The sequence below is a fragment of the Athene cunicularia genome, assembly GCF_003259725.1.
Source record: "Athene cunicularia isolate RWA chromosome 1 unlocalized genomic scaffold, athCun1 chr1_part1, whole genome shotgun sequence".
Classification (NCBI taxonomy): domain Eukaryota; kingdom Metazoa; phylum Chordata; class Aves; order Strigiformes; family Strigidae; genus Athene; species Athene cunicularia.
In genome coordinates, this window is record NW_020799091.1 from 36,167,622 (window position 1) to 36,190,603 (window position 22,982).

The 22,982-nt window shown below is 34.4% G+C and overlaps 1 protein-coding gene across 2 annotated transcripts in view; it reads left to right on the forward strand.

Annotated features, from left to right (window-relative positions):
• TDRD3 (tudor domain containing 3) overlaps positions 1-22,982 on the forward strand; it is a 65,048-nt gene that overhangs the window by 41,367 nt on the left and 699 nt on the right. For both annotated transcript variants that reach the window (XM_026843904.1, XM_026843913.1), the window contains exons 10-11: positions 462-1,300; positions 3,232-3,357. In XM_026843904.1, the coding sequence (XP_026699705.1) occupies positions 462-1,300; positions 3,232-3,357 (965 nt within the window). The remainder of the gene's footprint in view (positions 1-461; positions 1,301-3,231; positions 3,358-22,982) is intronic.

Consider the following 22,982-nt stretch of genomic DNA (forward strand, 5'->3'; position numbering starts at 1 on the left):
CGCCTTTGTCTTTTGTGCTCAAGAGCTGTTAACAGGTTATTTGTATAGAAAGTTTCAATTCAGATTAGAAGTGTTCCTTCTTTCTCCTCATTTTCCTCCCTTTTCCTTTCTCCATGTTGGAATTCTACTGTCTTAAATGGCTGCTATTCAAGTGAGTTATTGATGTCCATAGGGAGAAATGAGTAACCTCCTGGAAATTTATGCCTGCCTTTTTCCGTACTGGTAGGTGGGTTAGTTCTAAGTACTGCCCAAAGTAATGTATGTTTTCCAATAACTAGGAATTATAGTTCAAATGTCTCTGCTAAATGTTATGTGTATCATTCCATTTCTGTATCACAAAGGTAAATACTGCATACTTTTCTAAAAATACTACTACTTTATCAGTTAGGGTCTGAAACAGTATTTCTAAAATATGTTTGTGTGAAATATGTTAATAATTGAAATAATTTTTTTCTTTGTAGAACCAAAATTGCAATTTCAGCTACCGCATCAAGTGCAGCACAAAGTTATGAATACAGAACAGAATGGCATCAAAGAGAATCATTCAAGACACATTTCTCGCAATGACATGAGACAACCAAGGAATGAGAAACCCCCTCGTTTTCAAAGGGATATTCAAAATTCAAGGCAGGCTTTGGAAAGTAGTGGGTTACCAAGAAACAGAGTTCCTGAAAGGCACGGCTCTTTAGAACATTGGACAGATGAAAAAAATAAAAGTGACAGACATTATCCTAGAAACGATAGGCCAAAGGATTTAGCTTATCCTATAGTCACTCACCAGAGTGATATTACTTTCAAAAAAAGGGATAACAATATGCAAAACAGAGTAGGAAAAGGGGTGTCTTTCACAGAATTCAAGGAGAACTCTGCTGCTCAAGATACTACAGACAACAATAACCAGAAACGTGGGAAAAGGGAAAACCAAATGCACAATTCTGAAAATTTTTGTGATAGGAAGGCACGAACAGTAAGTAGTGAAGCCTTTATGGTAAAAAGTGAGCAACATTTTGTTGTTAATAATGATTACCAAAATTCTGGTAGAACTGACAACTTTAATGCTGTACCAAATGGAGATACTGAGCATCATCAGAAGGGAAGACGAGTAGGACCTATCAAATCATCAGGACCCACTACGATCCCATCTTTTGATGATAAAATATTGTATTACAACACTGGTCCCAAAAGGAGATCTGGACCCATCAAACCAGAGAAAATACTAGAACCATCAGTTCACATGGAGTATGGAAAAAGTTGGAGACCAGGGGATGAATGTTTTGCTCTTTATTGGGAAGACAACAAGGTATGCCTTTGCCCAATGAGAAATACCTCAAATTGTACCTTTATTGTTTTCTTATGTACATGTTGGAGATCTAGCACGCTAGCACAGAGACACAGACGTTGATCATTGGTGTGTAGTGTGCTTCTTGTCTAGCTTCTTGTTCTATTTATTTATTTATTTAGGAGATGTTGCTTATATTCATTGCATGAAACATTAAGCACTTAAAATAAAGTCATCTTGAAGGTGACTGTTTCTCTCATTTAGGTGGAGTTTAGGATGACTAGGCTCCTAACTGAAGCATTTGACTCAAGTGCCAAAAGATTGAAGGGATGAATGTGGATCTAGGTACCCATATTATTTTACAAGGAACAAGAAACAGGGTGCTGTGCTATCTGGAATAGTCTGTAATGGTAGATGTGTAATCCCTTTTTCCAGAATAAGTCAGCATACAGCCTTTACTAGCTCAAGGGAGGACCAGAGTCTGCAGGAACAGGACTGTTTAAAAAGCTCCTTCTTTTTATTTCCGTCATTACAGAAAGGAAACAGTAAAAGGCTTATTTTTTATGATCACTAGTAGACTATGAGCTGAAGAATTTGTGGAACAAATGAGTTATGCTGCATTGATAGTTCTGCTTTACTGATTTTTAAAAGTTTAAATACTTCATTTTCTTCTGCCTTTCCTATTAATAGGATTTCTCTTGTGGCAAGACACTTTCATCTTCTCCTTTGCTAAAAAAGTTTTAGGTTGTTTTCTTTGATTTATTATTATCTGTTCAGGAGTTCTCTGTCACTCTTCTTGGATACTTTCTTCAGTTTTTGACCTTTCTGATAATCTGAGAACTATCTTAAATATTATTGTTCTTTGCATAGGTTTTATTCCCACCACTTCCTGTCTTTTTTGTTGTTGTTTATTTTCTCTTAGTTATTTAAATGTTTTCGTCTTGTTTTGTCTTTTTTTTTTACAGGAAGTAGTGTTTGCTTAGCAGCATGACCTTATTTTTCTCTCTTTTGTTTGTATGACTAAAACAGATAAGTCATGCAAAAGTTTTGGTAGTTGTAACATATAGTGAGTGTCTCTCTGAAGCAGGAATATGTAGCTTGGGTGGATGGATTAGTGTGAAATATAATGGCATATTATGGAATTGTTTCCTGTTTTGAGAAGCACACTTACATTACTGTGAGATAAGTTTTTGATATTCTGGGAAGTATGACACTTGCAAAATAAGCAGATATGAGGTGATCCCAAACTGTTATCTGAAAAGTATTCATCACATTAGAAGGGGTTTTTTTTTGAGGATTACTTTTTTTTTTGGTTAGTTAAATAAATGCTACTACTCATATCTAGGAGAGTTTTGAAATGTGATGATAAAACACAGTGTTGAGCGTAACTGTGTTAGGAGGCAGTGATGTCTTTGTTTTCAGTAAGATAAAAGCAATTTAATCTCTTAGAGAAAGCTGATTTGTGTTTGCATAGATGTCAAAAAATAAAGTTCTGTGTTTAGAAGAAGGATTTCTTGAAAGAGCAGTTTTACCATATTTTTATCATATTATGTGTTAAAATAGGTATATATTAGTATGTACAGTGTATATGACTGATAGGCACTTATTGATACATGTGTATTAAACTATTACAGTAACACTTCTCTGTATACAACAGCATTTTTGTTAGTGATGAATTTGTTCTGCTTTCAGAATAATGAAGTCTTTTGAATGTTCAGTCTAATTTCATTCATTTGTATTTTCTCAGTGAATATTCTATATATTCTACTGTGTCCTTGCAGTCTACCATCTGGAAGTTTAATATCTGGTGTAAATCTCATTCAAAATCTAATAGTGACTAAAACTAAATATATATGTAGATGTATACACACACATATATGAGAAGGTAGTTGTTAACTTGTTTGTGGTATTTCAGGTAGTATTTTATGACCTTTGAAAATTTCTCTTTTAAGTTCTACCGAGCAGAAATTGAAGCTCTCCATTCTTCTGGGACAACAGCAGTTGTTAAATTCTGTGATTATGGAAATTATGAAGAGGTGCTTCTCAGCAACATCAGGCCTGTTCATGCAGACACGTGGGTATGTGATAACAAATTGTATTAAAAAATATAAACTACATAGTCTGTACAAAAGCTGTACCCCTATAGAAATTAATGCTTGCTTATGCAAAGAGTGCTGACTGCACGTGTAGAAAAATACTTAAGCAAATACACAAACAAAATTGCAACTTTAAATTGTCTATACGAAACTTCATAAAAGTGTATTATCATGTGGTATTCCTCCTGTATAATAAATTTCAATTGTTTTGTTTGAAAATGAATAATTGACGTGTCAGCCAAAGTTTTATGCATATATTCTCTCTAAAAGTTGTTGCGTACTCTCTTAAACACAATTTTCCATTTTATTTCATGTACATTGTATGTTGTTCTGTAAAGGAACAGTCTTTTAAAATATATATTCTGAAGGTTTTTACTACATATGTATGTATGTATGGCTAAAACCAGACATATGTATCACTATTTTGTATCATGATTTTGTTCTTGTTTCAATGATTTCTTCTTTGCTAAATATTGTGGTGGAGGTGTATGCCTTGAAATCTTTTTTATGAGGTTTAGAATGTATTAGCCTTATATCTATTGGAAATTTCATAAGGCTTTATTTGTGAATGTCATGGAAATAGAGGGACATTTTGATTTAAAAAAAATATACACAATTATTTGCTGTTTACTCTTACTGTAAAAAGCTGCACAAAAAGTATTCATATCTGTATACTGATTCCTTAATGATGAGCTGACTGTGCTTATTTTAATTTCTTACCTCTGGGTCATATAGCCATGTTATTACTGTTGCAGAGGCTGAACAGTCAACAACTGTTTTCTACCAGTGGTTTTCAACTTGTGTTGTTGCCTTTAGCTCTCAGATGCCCTTATGGCCTCTGAGATGGCCTTTTTCTACTTAAAGATAACTGAAGCTCTTCTCAGCTGAAGCATTGCTATTTGTATGAAAATTTAACTTTTTCCTTTTTTTTTTTTTTTTTTTTTGCTTATTCTTATCCCATTAGCTGAGCTTGTAAGGTGCTAGTTTGTTACTGTATGATTGTACTTTAACCCTTTTTATGGGTTAATAATCAGCCTTCATGCTTTTGATTACATTCTTGAGGAGTGGCTTTTATTTTACTTTAAACCTCTGAAAGATAGTGGTCAGAGTCTCTTGGCCTGGTGTTAAGACTAAGTTGATCTAGTAGTGAGGTGCCAACCTGAAACAGTGGTCATTCTTCCTGCCTCTTCTACCTATCTCTGACCACATGTTTTTCCTCTTCCCTCGCCTCCCATCTTGGATCATCAGTCATGTAGCCACAGGATGAATCGAATGAGATGGACTGCTTTTTTGTTCCCCCCAGGTGTGTTTTATTTCAGAGTTAGTTTGTTAAAGCTGACACAGGGTGCTGGGCACTGTATGGAGAGGGGATTCTGCTGCTGAAGTAGCGTAGTCATAACATTATGCTGCATCCTGATCTAGTCATTGAGGCTTCCTCAGTTGGTACTGGGGAGAAATAAGGTATTTTTCCAAGGACCTTTCAGTCTATTCATAAATGAAAGGTACCTTTCTCAAGGTTCTTTTTTTTTTCCTCAGAGGAACCTAAGTGAATAGCATAAATTCAAGCAACTAATTTAGATAATTATAGTTCTTTAAGATAAATAACCAACATCTTCACAATAAACAAAATTTTTTTAGTTTCTTTCCCAGGTTTTACTGTTTTGTTGCTAAAAAGGTCCTTGCAGCTATAGGATTTTTGCAGGAGAAAGTTGATTAGGACCTTGCTCTTTATTTTTTTTTGTGTTTGGATGCTAACTCTAGTCTGCATTATGCATTTTCAGTTCTTAATCACCCATTGGAGTCATGCTCTGATACTTGGGTTTGTCTTTTATGCTGAACACTGTTGGTCACTTTTCCTTATCTCAGTGTTCATATTACTATATAAATCTAGGTAGCACACACACACACACAAATGCAAAACATAGTTATGCTGCTGAATACTTAATTCTTTGTCATAAGATTTAAGTAACTGTGATATTTCCTCTTTACAAGAGAACAAAACAGATTTTAAACTGACCTCAATAATTACTTCTCTTTCACTGATTGGTGTTATCAGCAACAATGAAGTTGTATTAGAAGTGTTATGCTGAGTTTTGTTTCAGTCTTTCCAGGTAACTTCTAGATAGTTAAGTCTTTCTTAGCTGTCTTCACTGAAGATTTGTTACTAATGTAGAAATAGACTGTATGTGAGTTCTGATGACCTAATATTGCCATTTTTTCAGACCTCTTTTTGAAAGAGTTGTTGATTTTAAGAAAAAATTCAGTGAATTGACTTAAAGACATAAATCTAGTCTGTGATAGAATTGATTATTCTCTACTGTTTTCTCCAGAACAGTTTTTGGTACTCATGTGTTGAATTTAGTTCTTCTACCAAATATATACTGGTGAAAGTATACTACTGGGAGGAAGAAAAAAAAAACACAAGAAAAGCAGAAAGTTGGACAACTAGTCACTTGAAAGATAAAATATTACAGTGACCTTATTTTGATGACATGACCTGTTGTTTAAGCACTTGAGCTTTTGATCTACTTTTGGGAACCTTTATAATTATCAAAAGTAGTAAATTAATGAAGGGAACCAAAAAGTAGTGAATTAATTAAAATTCTTTACATTGTTAAGAGGTTTAATATAATTTCATTTTCCTTTCACCCCCTGCTAATTAACAGTCATCTCTATTCCCGCTATCTCTAATACTGAATGGCGCTGTATTAGTACAAGAGTTTTGGTTTTGGTTTATTTTGTTTGTGCCTTTTTTTTTTTTTTTCTTGACAGTAGATTGAATCTGCTTGATATTCTCAGGATACATTCTGTTTTCCACTTTAATTGAAAAATTGTTACTAGATGATCTTAAGATTCTTTAATAATTGATTGTATACTGTCCATCACCCACTTTGTCCTGAGTCTGTATAAGCTTTCAGTCCCTCTGACACCAAACATACTGCTATTTATTTTCTTCATGGTTAGAAATATAGAAGATAAAGCTGTGTTTTACATAAAGTAAATCAAAAATCTAGTAGGGAATTTTTTTCAATAATAACATACCATACCCATATAAACATATGTAAGAACACTAAAACCGTGGCTTTTTTTTTTTTTTTGTAGTGTTTGCAAAATATGTCTTAGGTATGCAATTCATAAATATTTGAAATAATAAAATTATATTTGGATTCCAGTGTTTTAGAGTTCTTCTAAATAACTTGTATGTAACACTACAATACTGTACCCTTCTATTTCCCTCACTGTAGCAGGGGAACAAAAACAAAACCCTGAAAAGCCATTGTAGAAATAAGAACTGCTTGTTTTTCCTTGTAAAACATGTAAGATTATACTAACAGCTGAAAAGCATGGAACATTAAGGGCCTTCCTGACTCAATAGTTTGTTTTGTGAAAAAAAAAAAGAAAAATAAAGTCAACGTAATACTGTAAAATTTAAGTCTTAATTTTATTCTCTAACTTGGAGGATTTTTTCCTTAATAAATTATGAAAATGTAGCCTAAGTGCTTATCTTGTGACATTTTTTTTCCCCAAAAACCAAGTCCTTGATTTCCCTTTTCCATTCTGCATTTCTTCAGTCACATGATAGTCCTTGTTCGGCCATTTACACAATGATTACCCTCCTTCTTTTTGTTCTCTATTATTATATGAAGGAAATAAAGACTGTAGTGTTTGCACTTGTATATGTTATGCCCTTATTCTGATTACTTTCAAAACAAGCTAGAACTTATACAAACTCTTTGCTTACAGTATTTAACTTAAAAATACTAATTATTAAGACTGTAGTTTAGCTTAGTTTCCTCTTCCTGTATCTTGCACTGTATTTCTGCCTAGAGGTAAGAAGGTAAAAACTATTATTAAGGTATGTATAATTGTAATTCTTCTGTAATTTGTTTTGTTTTGTGGCAACTCAAAATCCACTTTGCAGCTTCCCTCAACTCATTCCTCCAATAAGAAATGAGTTAAGGAAATAGCAAAGGGTTTTGAATTACAGTTAATTCATGCTGGCAGACATTTGAGAGCTCAAATTCGGTAACATTGGGTCTTGTACCTCAGAGAACTCTTAAGAGCATCTGGATGTGTTGAATTAAATCAAATTATAATTCAGGGCTTTCTTATACCTGTCCCTTCTTTCAGGTAAGTGAAGAAGTAAATTCCTGTGAGTTTTTTCTGAAGGTGTTCAAACCTCTTTCCAGCAATGTGCAGAGCAACACTGAAAACCACTAAATCGTGAAGGCTTATAGCTGCCTCGTTAACCTGGAGGAGCCTTTTGCCTATTGGTTTTATGGAGGCTTTAAACCCATTTCCAGTATCTTGATTTACAACAAGCAAATACTAATTTGAAGGATTGGGTGCCATTTCTTCATGGCTTTTTGGCCTGGATGGCCTTGGCATTGCACTGTGATCTTTTTGGGTTGTATGTCAAGCAGGAAGTCTTTCCAGTTGAATAATTAATTTGGTGCAGTAGATAATGTGTCTTGATTGGATCTTTTGTCTAGCTTCTGTCCTCATTGTCTATACTAAAATCAAGGCTGTTAGAATTGTACAGTCCACTTAACCAGATGTAAGATTACTGTAGAAAAATTAGTTGCATCGGACAAGAATCTGATGTCTTCCATTCTTTGGCTTCTGTACTGTTCGGAAAAATTTCTAAACAATTTTACAGTTCATAATTGCTCATTGACTAAATGAATTCAATGAAATCTAACTATTTTGGGCTACCCTTCTTCCTGAGTGGTGGTACGTATTTATTAATTAACTAATTTTAATCTAAAAAGCTATCAGTGTGGATTTAGTTTCCACAAAAAGTGATCTTTCTGCTTTATTAAAACACTTTAGTTTTAGGCAGTTATTTTGTTGGGATGTGTCTCATTTTCCATCTCACCAGTATGTGGTGTTTTCAGTTGCCTCTGTCTGTCAGGCTGAAAAATTACTTTTCATAGTCTATTCAAATCTTTCTCTTTTTAATTTTCTTACCACAGACTTTTTACTTACTGGAAATTTTGCCTTAAATTCCATCACATCTTTTGCAGAGCATAATCATACATGCCTTTACACAGAATTAAACTTCGGGTTCTGTCAGCATAATTCTTTATGTATTGTATTTATTTCCCCAGCCTTCTTTTTAAGAGGCAGTATTTAGAGACAAGCATTGTGGAAAACATTTATTCTGATAAACTACTAGTACATATTTTTCTTTAGCACCTCTATCCTCTGAGAAACAACGTAGTTTTTCAGACTTCAGTTTGGTGTATCCATGTTGGAGTATACAGATGATCACAACTATTCCTCTGAAAGTTACTGGCCCTGAAATGTTAATAACTGACATTTAAAGGTGGTTAAGGAACTGCATTTTACTTTCTAATAAACTAAAAGCAATCAAATTTCAGTTGAGAGGAGGTAATTTATACTAAGCATAAAAGAATTGCTTTCAGTTTTCTGTGTGTATCATTAGGCATTGCAGAATAGGTTTGAGTCTTCCACTTGAGCATTTCGTATTCATCAGACTATGAAATATCATTGCAAATTATTGTCATCTGTACAAATCAGATTATGGACACATTATTCTTGGAATCTGTCGTTACAGAAAAATTCTGTGACAGTTAAACCAGCATACTTTGGAGCATTACCACACTCTTCTCCTTCCCTCCACCCCCTTGTCATTAAATGTAATTGCATATGATGATAATTCATTATTTGGAGACTATATGGGCTCCGTAGGTTGTTTATTTTGAGAGAGACTTCCTTACTAAACACCGTCCTTTGAAGCTACTTGCAATTTTGTTTTAAGATAGCATAGCTTAACCTGTTTCAAATATTGTGTTTCATCCTGTTGTCATGTGAAAGAAGTTCTTCAGATTCTCGTTTTGAGACTTCTGAAGGATTTTATGCTCTGATTTTTCTGGATTGTTTGTGTTGAGGTTGAACATGTTGAGTATGTAGGAGAAGGTTGATGTGTAAAAATGTCTGGACTGCTCCTGCCATCATCATTTCTCTTCTGATTTCCCTGTCTACCTCATTTCAGTGTTCTGAGTTTGCTCACATTTAATAGATTAATTCAAAGGATTTTAGTTAAAGAGGAGACTAGAGGTATTGGTGTAGTATTCCTGACTGGTTGCTTTCAAGGGAAGAGAGACATGATACTGTTGGCTTGGTATTGCAGAAGAGAAGCAACAACAAACCTAATTTGTAGTGGGGTATGTGTATATGATTCTACATCTTACTCCGTGCTAAGTATACAGTGTATATTGAAGACACACATTAAATAATGTACTGAAGTTTCCTTGTACAGGGATGGTTAATGTCTGGAATGCTTACAGGATGGGAAGTTTCCTTGTTTGATGACTTGCAACTGTTATCAGTAAACAAGTTTGTATATATCAGTAAAAAGAAGTTTGTATATATCAGTAAACAAGAAGTTTGTATATATCTGTAAACAAGAAGTCTAATGTAAGAACTAAAAAATTTGTGAAGGCCTTTTTTTTCAGAAAAATAATTTTTTTTATAAAGGTTAAAGCACATGAAATTACTCATTTTTTTGATTAGTTGGTGTTTTGGGGTGTTTTTGGTTGGGGTTTGGGTTGGTTTTTGGTTTTTAGAGAGATGTGTTTTTCTGCTTCTGTTGGCTTGCTTTCTGATGGTAAATTTTGTAAGGACTCTACTCATGCTTTATTTTATTCATATTAATAATGTCATTTTGAGGTTTCTTTCATGTCCCGGGAGACATTTATAGACTGTTACTAAATGAGTGCATGTGGATGTAGAGGTAGATAAATTGTTCATGTAGTCAAAGAGCAGCATCAGTTAATCAGATTTTCTCAGAATATCTGTAGAGAACATAAACAGAAGAGGAGCCATTTTGGTCTGACATCTTTCCTACAAAACTTGCTTGCCTTCTCAGAATTTGGCTGGTACATCTAGATTTTCAGAGAAGTAGTATTTGTTTCAAACCTATGCAGAGCATTTAAGATCTTTGCTAAGTTAGTCAAGATGCATTTCTTAAATCAGTATAAAACTAATTGTTATAATTTTTTGGGTAGTAACTGAATGTCAAAGATTTTAAGATTATTTCAATATTCCTTATAAGAATTAAGTGTGGCACTGAAGAGCGCTTCGCTGAAGTGGAATACATATTTCTCTGAGAGCATGAATTGGTTAACAAGAAAGCAATAAATATGTGAAGGCTATATAGGGGTTTTTTTCCATGTTTTGTGCATTCATTGTGTATGTCCCACACACTGAACATAAAATATCATAGGATCTTTTAACTTGGGACATGCTATCATGCAGGAGGATATTGGGGAATATCTTAATTGCTCAGAAAAATTGTTTCAGATTCTCCTATGCTTACAAAGCACATTTATCAGTGTCTTTTTTTTTGGTTTTGTTCTTTCATTAACTCTATACTCTCTAAGTATTTTCATGTGTACCTAGTTGGAAATGTTATTTCTGACTGCTTACTGGAAATCTTAAGAGTTTATTTCATGTAGGTTCATTTCAATAAGTATGAAATATTTTGCTGAAAGGTTTGAATAGCTATGTCATAGTATCCTGTTTCCTTTTTTAATTTAAGTTGATATGTTTTCTGATCTCCAGGGCATTTCATTTTTTCCCTACATTGTTTGCTCATATAGGACTTACACTGTGGGCCAGATGGCATATAGGAGAAAGTGAAAACAGTGATGATTAGCTATTGCAGTAATCTTTGTTCCTTTCCTGACAGAGCATCCTCAGTGTACTTTTTCACTCTAGGATGGTGATGGTGAACCTTCTTAAGTGTTAGGGCTGAAAGTAAAATTTTACAAGATACTGGATGAAGACTTGATGGGACTTCATGTGTTGCTTGCTTTCCTTCTTGGCCCATTCCAGTCTCACTTATTTTCCCTGTGCATGTAATTGGCCTCCTTTTGATATCTGACAACCGTTAGGTTACACCAGCAATCCTCACTGCTGGGCGTTGTGAGACCCAGCCATTGGAAATAGCATTATAAGTCATAGTATCTCATCATCACTGTCCAGGGAGAGGAGAGGAGTTGAGTCCCCAGTGAGATAGTTGAGTCTCCCATGAGTTCCAGGCCAGTTAAAGGAGGGCACTACTCAACAAATTTTGATCTCTCAACCTGGAAAAGGATTTCATGTCAAGGAGGGAAGGGAAGTACTGCGAATGTGAGTAAATTGATGTGTGTGGAGGGTTATCATGTAGTGTGTTTGCTTTTCTTACGCGTGGAAATGTTTAGGGTTTCTTCTGCTTTGTTCCTAACTTCTTGACTAATTATGTGTAGTCATAAAAATTTGAAGATCAGATTTTAGAGCTTTAAAATAATAGAATTGTTTAGGTTGGAAAAGACCTTTAAAATCATTGAGTCCAACCATTAACCTAGCACTGTCAAGTCCGCCACTCAACCATGTCCCTCAGCACTGCATCTACACATAAGTACCTTCAGGGGTAGTGACTCAGCCACTTCCCTAGACAGCCTGTTCCAAGGCTTGACAACCCTTTTGGTGAATAAATTTAAGGCTTTCTTAAATTCCTGTCTCTGCACCACCTGTAAGCAGTTTTGTGTGGGTGGTTTGTTGTTTTTAACTAGGAGTTGGGATATATTTGTTTGTTTAAAAATTGTCTGTATATTTAACCTTTGCCATGTTTTACTTTCTGAATCTTTTTTGTGCAGTTGGTCATTCACAAGTAAAATCACATAGGCCTTTGTTTACTGGATGTACACATGATGGGATTTGTATGCCAAATTATGTCATGGGTGAGTGTGTGCACACAGCATTCTGTTTTGCCTAAAATGTCATCAAAACTGACTACTCCCCTGTTTAGGTTTTGGTAATGGTTTTGTGCCCTAACAGCAAAGCATTACATAATCTCATAGTATCACTTAGTGTTTCTTTCTGAAATTTTTGTTGGCAGAATTTTCTGATTAGATGCTAAAGTAAGTCCAGCAATACAGCAAATAATTCTTTCCCCATGTAGAAGTGTATGGTTTTACTTATGAGTGCACTTAGTGCAAAGAAACTGAATGCTGAATTTTTTTTCCAAGTCTATACAAGTATTCATTTTCACTGTATGTTTAAGACTGCCTGTATTACCAACATAAACCAGACCTCTCTAGAGGCCTTCATTTAACTTGATGTTCTGAAAAAGTAGATGAATATTTATTCAAAAATTTTAAAAATGTTGGGGAGAGGGAAGGGCTGGCAGTTGTGTCTGGGAGGAGGAATGGAGAAGGACCCTTAATTTGCTGCTCTTTACTGAAAATTGCCACCATTACTCCTTATAGTAACATAACTCCTTATGGCACATAACTTCTTATAGTGGTTACTGTTAAATTTATGTGTTTTGTTGAGAATATTTCCCCTTCCAGTTTGCGGCTTCCTCCTTCTTGTTGAATTGAGAAAATGTAATGTGTCGTCTGGTTGTATTACTTAAATAGCAGATCTCATGTCAGTGCATTTACAATTCGTTTAGAAATTATTGAAAATAAACATTTAAATATTTATAGTTTGATATTGATACTACTGCATGTGAAGAAGCTTTTACTAATAGGAGGGGAGGATATAGTGTCAATGGCTTAAATGTGTATTTTTAAGAAACTTTTCATTATTTTTTTTCTGTGTTGAGAACATAGGGACAACTTGCAGTAGAGTGTGTTTTTTCAAGCACAAACCTCACAAGAAGAGTTGCACATTTATTTTAATATGTGCCACGGGGAATGACTGCATGAATAACCTGCGCAGTCCCTTAAGGGGAACAGATAAGCTAGCAAAAATTCTGTGGGATAATCATGTCGGAAGCTTACATTATCCTAGTTTTATGGAAATGTAATTGGAAAAACAAATGAATGCTTTGTTTTCAGAATTAAAAAACAATGAAATACAAAAAAAGGTGTGATTCCAAGTTAACTGTTGTGTTGCTTTTAGTGGTGTCAGATTTCAGTATGCAATTCTGTACCTTGTCTATCCATCTGTTTTCTATTTCTTGATTTTTTTTTTCTGAAGAATCTACAAATTTTGTGTCACTTGATATCTAATGTTTATTGCTTCACTTACAACTCAGGATGTATATTGATTAACAGAATCATTTAAAAATTAGCTGTGTTTGAAGCTTGGCTTATATTTTCATCAGAGGAAAAAAGAAATAAATCATATAATCATATCGTAGAATGGTTTGGATCGGAAAGGACCTTCAAGATCATCTAGTTCCGACCCTCCTGCCATGAGGAACAACTAGATCAGGTTCCTCAAAGATCCATCCAACTTGACCTCAAACACTTCCAGGGAGGGAGCAGCCATAACTTCTCTAGGCAACCAGTGCCACCACTCTCACAATAAAGGAATTTCTTACTTATAAGTCTGCCGTCTTTCAGTTTAAAATCATTACCCCTTGTCCTATCCCTAGACCCCATAATAAAGAGTCCCCCCCATATTTCTTGTAGGCCCCCTTCAAGTACTGGAAGGCCACAATAAGGTCTCCCCAGAGCCTTCTCTCCTTCAGGCTGAACAACCCCAACTCTCTCAGCCTGTCCTCACATGGGAGGTGCTCCAGCCCCCTGATCATCTTCATGGCGGCCTCTGGACCTGCTTTAGCAGGTCCATGTCCTTCTTATAGTGGGGGTCCTAGAGCTGGACACAGCACTGCAGGTGGAGTCTCATGAGAGTGGAGTAGAGGGGGGGAATCCCTTCACGACCTGCTAGACATACTTCTCTTGATGCATCCCAGGGTACGTTTGGCTTTCTGTGCTGTGAGCACACATTGCTGTCTCACAGTCACTTTTTCATCCATCAATACCCCCAAGTCCTCCTCAGGGCTCCTCTCAATCCACTCATTCTCCAGCCTGTATTTGTGCTTGAGATTGCCCTGGCCCACGTGCAGGACCTTGCGCTTGGCCCTGCTGAACTTCATGACATTTGCACAGTCCCACCTCTCAAGCCTGTCAGGGTCCCTCTGGATGGCACATCCCTTCTCTCCCGCACGTTGACCACACCACACAGCTTGGTGCCGTCTATCTAATCTAATTAAAAATGTTGATAGTGTATATCCAATTTTTTCAGGATTACTCAATTTATTATAAATTTAGTATTTTAAATTAATGTGTAATAAGATTGATAAATTGCTGGCCCTGAAGAATGCTTTGTAGAATTTTACTAACTGATCAAGAAAATGTAAAATTATTTAACTTCTGAGGTTTGATTAGTGAAAGTCAACAGAAAGTATTTATCATCATTAATTTATTTTTGATGCTAATGTAAAGACTTCTTGGAGACTCAAGTTATCTTGAAAATTTTATTTTGAAAATGAAAAAGTAACAGATGTTATGGCATAGCTCCCTGTCACCTAGTTTTATGTCCCATAGTTAAGAACGTATTTGTGGCCTGTGTATGTTCAGTGGAGACAGACATTCCATCATAAGAATCAATTCCTTTTTTCAAAGTATAAATAAGGGAAACAAATACTTCGTATATATTTTCGTTGATTTGTTTTGGTTTTTTGTTTTTAAAAAAGACATTACAGCAAGCTTAATGAGTTGTCAGTAACTTCTGCATTTGACTACTCCCACATTAGGGAAACCATTAACTGAATTTCTCTATGGTATAAAAGGCTTTGTACAGAGTTTGGAAGTAGAATGTAGTGTTTTATTTGTATAGTACATCAAAATCTCATACAATTTGTGAAACAGTAGGAGAGAAAGATGGCACTAGTGTAGTAGGTAAATGAGCAGGAATTATTCTGGCTGTATATAGAATGGCAACAAACAGTTGAGCATTTGCAGTTCAGAGTCTTAGGAGGTTTTTTGTAAATCATAAAGTACCATACAGCAATTCAGTTTTATCCCTTTAATGACAAAGTTATGTTAAGATTTTGCAGTAAATCTCTCTGTTTCTGTAATACATTTAACATTGCTATTTCTGTCATCACTTTCTTTTATAGTATAATATATTTTACTATAGTGAAGCTAGAGCTAAAAGCTTTGGCAAAGCTATTGACGGTTTTGATGTAAAAGTCAAACCAGAGTTACATATGGAGTGTATATGCATTTATACACATTTGTCATCTGTACATTGGTACCGATTGATGTGTATATTAGTATGCATTAGATAATTATATCTAATGTTTGTAATGTTGCATATGTAGCTAGATGCTTATGGGATCATGACTTTCAAGTAGGAGAAGAATGTGTATACTCTGTCAATCCTTTACAGTTGTTTATCCTGCCTTTCCTTTACAGACAAAATAATGCCAATGTGTCAATGCAGTCAGTAAGAAATATCTTTGAAGTCCTATGTAGTCCCTACTGCTGATTGAATTGAGCTTCCCTATTGGAAGTGGCCAAAGTCAGATTTCCTCAGACATGTACTATTAGAAGAAATTTAAAATTAATTTGAACTAAAAGTTTCTGGTAAAATTTACTTTAAAATGAAAATATTTTCTTTTTGAGCATGCCTTACAGATTCTTGCCAATTCAAGATAAAATCTATTAATTTTTTAAAATCCATTTAGATGATAAGGCCAAACATTTCCAATATATGTGATCCTTTCATTTTCTTCCTGTTTTGCGTGTTGTTTCAGAACAATGCAACTGTTCCTGTACATTGCAGTAGATTCTGGTTAGTGTGTTGTTTAAGTATCTTGTAGTTCACCAACTTAATGTTTTCATCCAGAAGTCAACACTAAACCAGTACTTTCTCAATGTGAGAGTAACATTTCAAAAAGCATGCATAAATATTTTCTTTCTATTTTGGGATTTTTGTTTTATTTGAATAATTTAAAGAGGTATTCTATACTATAATATTCTGGTGTTCTATAGGTTTTCTATATGCTTTTCTAAGAATGGTTTAATATCAAAATTTTTTTCATCAAAAATGGAAGATAAAGTGCTTATTTTAGCTCTTTCTTTGTCACCTGAGTAAAATATATCTGGATACCTAGAAATAGGTATATGGAGAAAGACAGAGATAGAGACAATAAGGAATGATGAGAGAAAGAATGTAGCTTGAATGTCATTGTTCTGGTTTTGTGAGTTAGAAAATGTGTATGACCTTTCATACTTCTTGTGATTATTTTTTTTCCCCTTTCATTGGTAATTCAAGAATGAAGAGATACCTGATTCTTTATTTTTGAATTGTCTTTTGCCTTCCTCTCACTTTATTTTCACAAATGATGACCAGCTATCAACTCTGAGAGAAGGAAGGAATTCTTCTTCACTAATCCTGACCATCCTGCCGTGTAAAGTTACCAGTTTTATTAGAAATGAATGGCTTTGGTCTTTAGGATAATGTAAAGTTAATTAGAAAACTGGATCATCTATTTTAAGTTCTAAGTTAGCTTACAATCCAATGCAATTATTTTAAGTTATAAAATCCGTTATGCTGGTTTAGTTTTAAAAAATTGAAACAGGTCATGTTTACTAAGAGAAGTAAAACCATAAAAAATAGAACCTTTTAACTATAAAAATGATTTTACATTAAGAGGACATGGATGATAGTGAGAGTTTACTGAGGACTTTTTAATTTCTAAGTTGATTTTGGTTTAACTCTATGTTTAAATAATAACTTCAGGGCCGCTCTCTGAAGTACATTCACACAAACATGCTCACACTGATAGGAAGATGTATGTTCCACTTCAGTTCATAAGTCGTTATCCTCCTTAGAGATACTTTTAATTGTTCTTAATTGCTTATAATGTCAAAATCTGTTATGGGTTTGAGAAACCCAAAACATTTTAAGGGCGGACTAATGGCACATTCCATAAGATAATTTTAATGGTTAAAGAATTTAAGACTGATTTAGGAGTATAGTTTCATGGACTGAGCTGATGACCAGCTATCAGCTCTGAGAGAAGGAAGGAGTTCTTCCTTCCTAATCCTGACCATCTTGCCTTCTGAACGTGCATAAGTTAAAGGTTGCAGCTGTACATCTGAGCAAGAAAGGGGAAAGAAGAGTGATAAAAAAGGTACAGAAGAGAAAGGAAAAAAGTTTAAGCAGTAGCAAGACATTACATTGGTGTAATGCAGCTCTCCACTGCAGACTACGTGTCAGAATTAGGTTATAAATTTAAAGGTGTCACATAGTTGATTCCTTTGTTCAGGTTGTCCTGAACATAGTTGTTCCTTTTGTCAACATAGTTGATTCCTTACAAAAGATTTAATTGTAGTGTGCTGATACGCTTCAGAAGATCCAGGAAACAGTTAGGTAACAATAATAGTTGTGTATCTTATTGTTAACATTCTAAATGGTATAGTAAAAGGTTAATTAAAAAACCTATAATATGATTACTACGTTATAACTTTTTTTAAAAAGTAATATTTTTGATGTCTTTACAATTAGTTATGTGTACTTTTAGTCATCGGTGATACCTTACTGAAATGTCTGACTTGATACACATGAGCATATTAAAAGTATACTTTTCTAAATATGTAATGCTACCCTGACTTCTTTAAAGGCATGTTAATAGGGCTAAGAGTTTATATTAATATCTGACATCAGTGGGGGGGTCAGCTCTGTGTAGGTCTAGCAGTATAATCTTGAATCCCACTTGTCCTTCTCACTCATAATTTTAACTCAGAAATTTGTATGGCAGTAAGCCAAATCTAATATATGTGTGTTATGTACTGTGGAAAAAAAACCCTGTGAGCATGTGCAGGCTCACAGATATTACTCTGCAAGAAGATTACTCTGTGAGAGGAACGGGTATTTTAAGTAACAAGCATAACTTGCAAAGGAAATTGATTAAGAGCAAATATGTTGAATTATTCTGTAATAGACACTTCAAAAATGCTCTTGTCACAAAGTCAATACTTGGTTAAGGTCCTTGAAGAGTCTACATTAGTGATAATTTCTCTTTTACTTGGAATTTTCATACCTCATTTGATAGTAATTTTTGAAATTATGCCCTCAAGCTGCTCTAAGATAGTATAATTTAAAACTTAGTTTGTCATTTAAGAAAAGTGCATTTCTTTCACAAAATCCTGTTTTCATTCTTAGTTACTATGAAATTTTAAGAATCCATTTGAGTATTTGGATAAAATAGAAGTTTAAGGGAATACTGTAGACACTTTAGGCAATGATTTTTTTCCCTTAGAAATATAGGTTATGTAATATATTGTAATTTAAGTATCTAAGTTTAGTTTTTTCTAGGAAATGTGTGCGTTTTCCAATGTGGCTATAGTGTGGTTGGGTTTCCCATTTGGTTTATTTTTTTGATATATCTGGAAAATCTTACAGTCCATTTACAATTGATTCAAGCACAGGTAGGTAGAAAATGCAAAATTCAAAGAATGAAGTACTTGAGGAGGTCAACACTGAATGTTTTAAGAAAGTAGTTTAACCAGCAAAACAAGAGATCACTTGGTGTGTTAACAGCAGGAGACAGCTGTTGCCAGCATAGTGGTTAATGCAAAGAGGTGTTAAATCTGAATGGGGAAATGGGAATTGAAATGCACATGAAAGAAAAGTTCATTTTGCAAGGAAGCCAACACTTTCTTTGTACTGAGTCCAGCAAGTTTTTCATGCATTCACTATATGGGCGAAGTTAAAACTACAGCTGAAACTGAAACAGTGGTTTGATCATCCCTTAATAGCCCAGAGAGAGCTATAATTGAAAAGCCTTAGCAGAAGGGTCCGGTGAATAGAACAGAATTTTTAGTTCGTAAGAAGGAATAGACAGGGGTAGCTAGTTTGTAGGTGGCAAACTACTGGAGCTGCTCAGCTGTGACTTGCAACTGCATGCTAAATATATATGAGCATAACGTTCGGCAAAGCTTTTGTGTAATTCATAACTTCTGTCCTGCTCTTTACTGTCATCCACCTATTCATTATTCTCAGGAGTTATACAGTAAGTATTCACTTAAAGGACTGTATTTAAAAAAAAAAAAAAAAAAGTTTCTAAACAGTTTTTTTTTTTTTTAAATCTTGCAGTGAAATTCAATGAGAAAGCTTTTAATTAAATATAAATTTATTATTGTTAATTTTAAGAGTAAAATGGTTCTTAAAGTATTTTAAATGCTGGGTTTATAACTATTCTGCAGCTATGAAATCCATTGAATTTTTTATGTAAAAGCATGCTGATAGTCACTTGGCTGGACTAAAGTTACTTGCTGATTCAGTAAGCTCAGCTGATAAAGTAGGGTGGTGGTACAAGCTCTTGAGAGTGTATGAATCCAAAATAAAAGCACTAAGTGTGCATATATTCCCATTTTACACTTGTTCAGTTCTTGTCTGTCATACAAGATGGAACAAAAATGCTAAAATAACAGCAGATTTTTATGGTAAAAATTTTAATAGAAGCTGAAATTCCCTGTGAGTTATTGCTTCCCTGTTTGCTTTTTTGAAATGCCTAAAGAATGCTGACATCCTCCACACTGTCTCTTGTCATTCTAACCTGTGCAGTAATTCCTTTGTGCATGTCATTGTTTTCATTGTAAACCTTTCTTTGCTTTTTCCTGTTGATCTTCCAGTTTTTGCTGTCTTTTGCAGTTGTGCTTAGTGCTATCATCTAATCTCAGGGTACATAACCCTAAGTAGGCATTGTGCAAGTACTAGAAAACTCAGTCCTGGATCCTGGAATATTAGATAACTAATGAATATAAACTGAAGGATGGAGGTAATAAACTATATGTTTTTTGAGTACTATATGCTGGTAATAGAACCTCTGCTGGTAATGAATGAAAATGCTCTGAGACATTCATGGCCACCGTTGCTTTATAAAATGTAATCTAGATCTTACATGGATAAGGAAGTAGGAAATGCAGCAATTCAGAATGAACCATAAGCAACTGATAAATTGAAAGCAAGCAGCAAGAAAGATTGGGAAGATGTGGTTGGTGGCAAGATGTGTGATCTAACTGATCGCAGAGTTATAATGGAAGAAATGTAGATAGCTGCAATTTTTAGGTTGAAGAACAGAAAAAATGAAGTAGTGAATATTAGAGATAACAAGTTTTGTCTACAAAGGGTGGATGCTGTTCCAGAAGATGGATGGTCGTTTTGAGAATGGGTTAGAGAGATCTTAAAATAAATTGAGATAATGACAAACCTAGAAAAAAATCCTAAAGGTAGAATTAAAACATAATGGCAATAGAAAAAGGATGAAAGTTCAGCAGTGGTGGTTTGAGAGTCAGTGATCAAGAAGTGGTCAAAGAAAAGAAATGCAGTTACTTGCAAAACAAGAAACAATGTTTAATAAAGATATGGCTTGGAAAATGGTTTATTTGGAGAATGTTAGATCCAGATAGGATCAAATGTGAAAAAAGACCCAAGAAACAAATTACAATTTGTCATCTGACGTGAAGATGCCAGTCTTCAGCAAGACAACCAGTAACTTTGTGGGGAGCCACTGTGCATAGAGAAGAATCAGGGAACAGTTGAAAGGTGTTCTGTTGCTGATTTGTTATTATGATTTGCTGCATTGCTCGCTTTCATTTCATTCAGAGCCTTAAGAAAGTGAATGTGAATGAATCCACATTTCACTCTTGCCTATTGTAATAAAAAATGTTGAACTAGAATGCATTTCACCTGAAGCTTTTCATTCTGTGTGTAAAGACAACTACATCAAAATGGCAATGTGTAAGACTTATTCTAGTTTTAATTTGATTTTACTGAATTCAGAGGATCAACAACATTAAGTTTGAGATTTGATGAAGATTTGCTGTACTAGAAATTTACTGTGATATCCTCAGAAAGAGGTTGGCTATTAACAGGTGAGATACAATGCACTAAACTATTCATGTTCTGTTCCTTGAACAAAGACTACCAAGGTTACAAAGAAAAGATTCATGTCTAATTTGCTACAGTCTCTTGAAAACACCAGTGTGCATTGCTAAATTTTCAGCCGTTTAGTTGTCCAGTTTGGGGAAATCCAGATATTGTACGTATGCAAATTAACCGATTTATTCTTGAAGAGTGAGCTCTTTTATGTTAGATTGAAGCTTTGGAAAAAAATCTTAAGAAAACTTCCTGTTGTATCTTTCTTCACTCTTTCAGCAAATAATATAGAACTATTTTCAGATATTCAGGTTTCTTGGAACGTACTGAAAGAGCAAAATGTATTTAGACCACTTGAGGCATCTAGCTTACCTTTTAGTGTTTTGATGCTTGTACAGCTTGTGTTAGTGATGGGAGATTACTTCATATACTGAGTTGAGGCTTTGTACTAGGGCTAACAGTATTCCAAATTGTGTGGATTTTATGGTTAGACATCTGCTTTTCTATTCTTTTTCTTTTGGATAATCAGTGTCTCTGAACTCCTTTACATGAGGGAATCAATAGTACTTCAAGCAGTAAGAGGTACGCTGAGAGAAGTAAGTTTTATGGCAGAATTCCATGGTCTCAGCCTTTGGCTACAGCAAAACTAAAATATATAAATCAGTTATGCTGTATTCAATTGGGTTGAAAATTTGCTTTATTCTGCAGTTATTTCACACTCTCTGTGGTAGGGCTTAATCTGTTGTTCTGGAAATATTGACCACAGACACGCCCTGTAAATAGGAGACATTACCATGAGAAATGTGGTTGTCTGTAACTGTTATTTTAAAAATGCATGTTTATTGATATTCAAGCTGATGCAGAAAGAGGTTTCTTGAGCAAGATCTGACTTTTCACAACCAAAAGATACTTAGGCTGTAGATTTCCCTTTTGTGTCTCTTACATTGAAATATTTTACTGTTGTGATTTGCTTATTCTTTGTTATGTGCATGCTGCACTCCTAAGAGTTCCTGGGTGTTGGAACTGTTGACAGACTTTTAAGGAATGATTTAGTGTTCTTGGTTTGTGTTCATGTTCTTACATGCAAATGAAAGGGAATTATATATTTCAGTATTTTTTCCCAAAAGTGAATTTCTTACAGCATGTTCCCTCGAGACCTGGTGTCTGCTACAGTGTAATGTTAGGATATTAAAGAAATGAAATAGTAACTGTTTCCCTGAGACACATTTGACAATCATACTCAATGTTCAGGGTTTTTTAACCTATAGTTTGTTTTCTTATATTTCTTTGTTATCAGCTCTAATGCTCTTAAATTTTTTCTCTATCTTTAATGTGTACCACCTTCGAATATTACATCAGATGAATTCTTTTTCTTTCAGTATTTCTTGACCAAAATAAATATGTAGCTATTTTAATCTTCCTTTGAAAATAATTCTTCAGTGTCTTGATCATTTTTGTTGTTTTTTTTTCTCTGAACTCCATGTAATTTGTCAGTATCGTTCTCATATTGAGATGCCTAGGAGTGAATGCAATATTGCAAATATGTAATTGCCTCTCCTGTCATTATTCAGAGGTTATATTTATTATTGCCGCACATAGCAAATTCCCATCTAAATTGCTGTCCACTATACTTGTAGGCTTTTTTCATTATTACTGTATTACATATTTTTATCTGCGGTTTCAGATCTCTGTTTCCAGCATGCATATTGCCAGATGCTGTTCCTTGCATTTCCATTTCCTAATTCTTTTATTTCGTTCCACACACATTTCTAAAATTCCAAAAGGTGGTATTTTCTCTTGCTGTGGTTATCTTGCTTCTTGAGTTGGTTGCCTGTGTGACTCTTGGAAAATAATTTTGCTTTCATATATATATATATATATATATATATATATATATATATATATGCTTT